The 4,212-nt window shown below is 40.8% G+C and overlaps 1 protein-coding gene across 1 annotated transcript; it reads left to right on the top strand.

Annotated features, from left to right (window-relative positions):
• The first annotated feature begins 221 nt into the window (after positions 1 to 221).
• Positions 222 to 3,974, top strand: ttc9 (tetratricopeptide repeat domain 9). Its single transcript, XM_005746509.1, has 3 exons — positions 222 to 1,009; positions 1,390 to 1,572; positions 2,965 to 3,974. The coding sequence occupies exons 1-3, from the start codon at positions 538 to 540 to the stop codon at positions 3,045 to 3,047; spliced, it is 738 nt and encodes a 245-aa protein (XP_005746566.1). The 5' UTR covers positions 222 to 537; the 3' UTR covers positions 3,048 to 3,974.
• Positions 3,975 to 4,212: the final 238 nt, after the last annotated feature.

The following is a 4,212-nucleotide window of genomic DNA, read 5'->3' as shown; positions in this document are numbered from 1 at the left end:
AAGATTATATTCACTCCGATCAAGTCTTTCCATGGGGTATATGGCTTAGGAAGGATGAAATACGGCAATTTATTACACGGTCATTTGGCCTTATTTAGAAATACAAGAAATCCCCGATTGGGCCACAAATTACCACTGGCGTCTGAAGGGGAAATAGAATAACTTCTTCTTTAAAAAAAATGTTAATTCAAATACAGGACTGTAACTTCCCTCTCATTTCTCACAGGTTGCAAACGAACTGATAATAAAATTATCTTCAGATAAATTGATAATGATATTAAACCTCTTCTTCCTGGTGTGGGACCCCCATGGGACCACTGCCTCTGTGGGTATCGACCAATCGGCGCGTTTGAAGAGAAACATACGAGAGCAGGCTACAACAGAGGAGCGCGCATCGCGTAGGGGTGCGCACACAGACGTAGTTGCGACACTGGCGAGGCGAAGGCGCGATACAGCCGAGAGGATGCAGTGAAAAGCCTCAATTTCCCAGCTAATTTACAGCCGGGCAGGGCAGCTATAATAGAAATAACGTTGAAGATGAGTGTGATCCAGGCTGCGCACGACGGCAGGGTGGATAGTGGCAAAGGCAGCCACACTGACAACGCCTGCGGATCCCCACGGCTTCAGCAGTGCGCTCACCCCCCTAACAGCAGCAGCCGGACCAAAGATGCCAGATATCAGCAGCAGCTCCAGCAGCAGAAGCATCATGGTGGGTCGATGCTGAAACAACCATCCTACAACGAACCAGCGGACGTCGTGAGACGGGCGCTGGACTTTAAGAGCCAAGGCACCCAGTGCTACAAGGATAAGAAGTACCGAGAGGCAATCGGCAAGTATCACCGGGCTCTGCTCGAGATTAAAGGGCTGTGCAGGGTTCTGGGGGATCCGGACACAAGCTCCAAGTCACCCTCCTCCCTGCTGCCGACCATCAGCAAGTCCACCACGCTGACGGATGAGCAGAAGGGGGCAATGGAGAACGCAGAGCTGGAGTGTTACAACAGTCTGGCCGGTAAGAGACGTTTCTCGCATACATTTCCCACAGATGGACACAGATTCCACTTATCAGCTGTCTTTTCAGCAGAGGGAAATTCTGGGAATACTCCAGAGCTCATGAATGATTCACTGCCAGTATGAGTCATTCTCAGGCTTACCCCACAATCCGCCTCACTTTCTTTTTAATTATCACTTTGCATAAATGGTATATTTATTCACCCCTTGGCAAACTTATAATATTTGCTATATGTTTAAGATTTAACCAAAGAATCAGCTGTGTTTTAGTCCCTGACAGGACATATTAGTAGTTCAGTAAAAATAATGCAAGTCTAACATTGGGTCTTGCAGTGTGATCAGGAGTTTCGCCCTCTCTCCCCTCTTTTAATCTCTTTCTAGCTTGCCTTTTGCAAATGGAGCTGGTGAACTATGAACGAGTAAAGGAATATTGCCTGAAAGTGCTTAACAAGGAAGGAAAAAACTTCAAAGCTTTGTACCGATCTGGAGTGGCCTATTACCACCTAGGAGACTTCCAGAAAGCCCTGTACTACCTGAAGGAGTCAAACAAGCAGGAACCTTCAGGTAAGGATTGCTGGTTCATGGCAAGGAACATTACACTAATATCTGAAATACACAATACATTATTTATGCAGCTTGCTGACTGTGAAAAACATTTAAGGGTGATGAGATGACTAGTAGAGAAAATAAAATAAAAACAAGTAGGAGTCATCCTTCATCATGCTTCATTGCAATTCAAAATGTGGGTGAGATTCAGTATTTCAGTCTGGACCAAATAGAAGATATCTAATTTAGTTGCTTTGAGCATTTAAAGAAACTGAGTTCTGGGACAAGGTAAAAAGACGGCATTAGTGTTGTAGTGGCTCATTAGTGTAGTGGTTTATACATTTGCCCAAAAAACAAAAGATCCCTGGAGGAGACATAAATCCCTTTGGGGTTGTATCAGGAAGGGCATCTGGTGTAAAAAAACAAAAACAAAAAACATGCGGAGCTACCTGCTGTGGTGACCCCTGTGAACAAGGGTGTAGCTGACAGTAGCTTGTGTATCATGTAAAAGTGTTTCACATGAACATGAACAGGTGCACTGCAGAGATATTTGTGGACTTCAATAAATAAATAAAATAAAACAGGTGACTGTTGTGGTATAGAAATGGAATAGCAGGCTGTTGACTGGCACTAAACTGACTTCATGCAAAAATATCAAGTGCATTGCAGATATGACAGTGAAACCACTGAGTGACATGTTTAACATAGTACAGAGTGCTTGAGACAGAGGTAGCTGGACTTCTATTGAGTTCCTGAAGATGTTTCACATCTAAAAGCTAACAGGGGGAACCAGGTATTTGATTAATAATATGAAATTTACAAGATTAAGAGTAAAATTATCACTGTGGGCTTTTGGCCTATTTGTGATTCTGTTCCTAGATGTTATTTAAATAATTGGGCAGAAATCTGGTGCCTAAGATACGCACAGTGAATCAGATTTTCTAGCACAACCTTGGCCTTTTCAATGTGGGTGCTTCATTCATGTCACCCAACATTAATCAGAGCTACAGAAAATAACACAGGAAAACTAGTCAAGTTAGGTAATATGACAACTTTAGAGGTGTATTTGTTGCTTGAATGGCAGGTGGGAAAACTGTAGATGAAGAGGAGTCTGCAAACAGCCTCCTTCACGTGGTTAATATCTATTTGTTATGTGTATGTTTGTTTATTTATGTACTAAGCTAGTAAGATCATTTACAAAAAAAAACTGCAGATACACAAGATCTTCATATGGAGCTTGTTTTGTTTTTGCACTGCCAAAAAGCTGTGGTATAAATGACTTCTAGCTGCTTTACTTTAATTCCATGTACTACAGAGTTGTGTTTAAATGGAAGATTTACGACCTTATTGATGCACCGTTTCCTGTCTGAGCAGGAAATAAATCAGCCTTTTCCTGCCTTTGTTTTCCAGACACCAATGTCATCCGCTATATTCAGCTGACAGAGATGAAGATTCGGAGAAATGCCCAAAGGGAGAAGAAAGAGGCCACATAAGCATTCGCTGTCCGATGACTTCTCTCTCGTCATAAATTTCAGCCCTACTGTGTGCCACCCAGACCTTAAACACCACGGCTTGGAGGTTTTGGTGTAAAATGATGTTTGCTCGCTTTTGCCTTGCACAGCATCTGGTTGCCAGTTACGTGATTGAATTTCACTGTTGTGTGCTTGAAATGTTTATTTTTATTATTTTTAATTGTACAAGGTATTGTGTTTCAAACTTCCAATCATATCTAGTAGGAATTTATCCTGAGTATGTTTTACCCATTCCAATCTGATGCACTGCCAGTCCAAACATCGCACATACAGGCCATAACTTGTGATGGAGACAGGAGCAATAAAGGTGAATCCAGCATGTCTGCAGGCGAGTATAACTGTAAATTAGCACCTGCCCTCGCACAAGATGTCTTTTAAATGCCTTGGAGTAAATGAGTAACAACCACCTACACTTCTGTCACCATACTTTGATTTTGAAAGCACTACAAAACTCACCTTTTTATACTCCCAATTATACCTGAAGTAAAGGTGCTAGTCGTAAGTAGGTTTAAAACTCAAAATGCTTGGACAAGGACATCAAGAGCACATGGTTGCTAACTGCGGTATGAGACATATGAGACATATCACAAAATGTAAATAGGCTACTTTATAAAATCACAAGAAGATATCCTGTAGAGGTGAGCTTTTTGTGTTTATTAATGCCAAAATGAAGCACTTCACTCACAGCATTTACTGTATCTTAAAATACTGTGTTTACTGTAAAGGTATGGTTGTAATGTGTGTCTATTGATTGCATTATGTTTTGTGGTGCTGCAGCATTGGATTTCTCTTTAGTTTTCCTTTTTTATTTTCCTAATGAGCTTAACTAAATGAATAGAGAAAACATGATGAAAGCACACGTGTAAATAAATAAATGAAACAATGCTGGGTGGAAAGAGTTAACGTTTTTGTCTTGGTAGTTGACATTGTAAAGCATAATGTTAATTTTCTAGAGGGATGGTATCAGGATGCAGAAATCCTGACACTGGCAGTTATTTAAGAGTTAATCAATGCTTTTCATTTCCACCATTTTAGTTGATATGGCTAATTTCTTAGCCCCAGCTTTTAAATCTTTATATATTAAGAGTATTATCATTGACAATATAATAAAGTATAAAACTAACAT

Source organism: Pundamilia nyererei, unplaced genomic scaffold (genome assembly GCF_000239375.1).
Source record: "Pundamilia nyererei isolate P.nyererei 1_Seehausen unplaced genomic scaffold, PunNye1.0 scaffold00179, whole genome shotgun sequence".
Classification (NCBI taxonomy): Eukaryota; Metazoa; Chordata; class Actinopteri; order Cichliformes; family Cichlidae; genus Pundamilia; species Pundamilia nyererei.
Note: the sequence above shows the minus strand (reverse complement) of the source record. Positions and strands in the feature narration are given on the sequence as shown.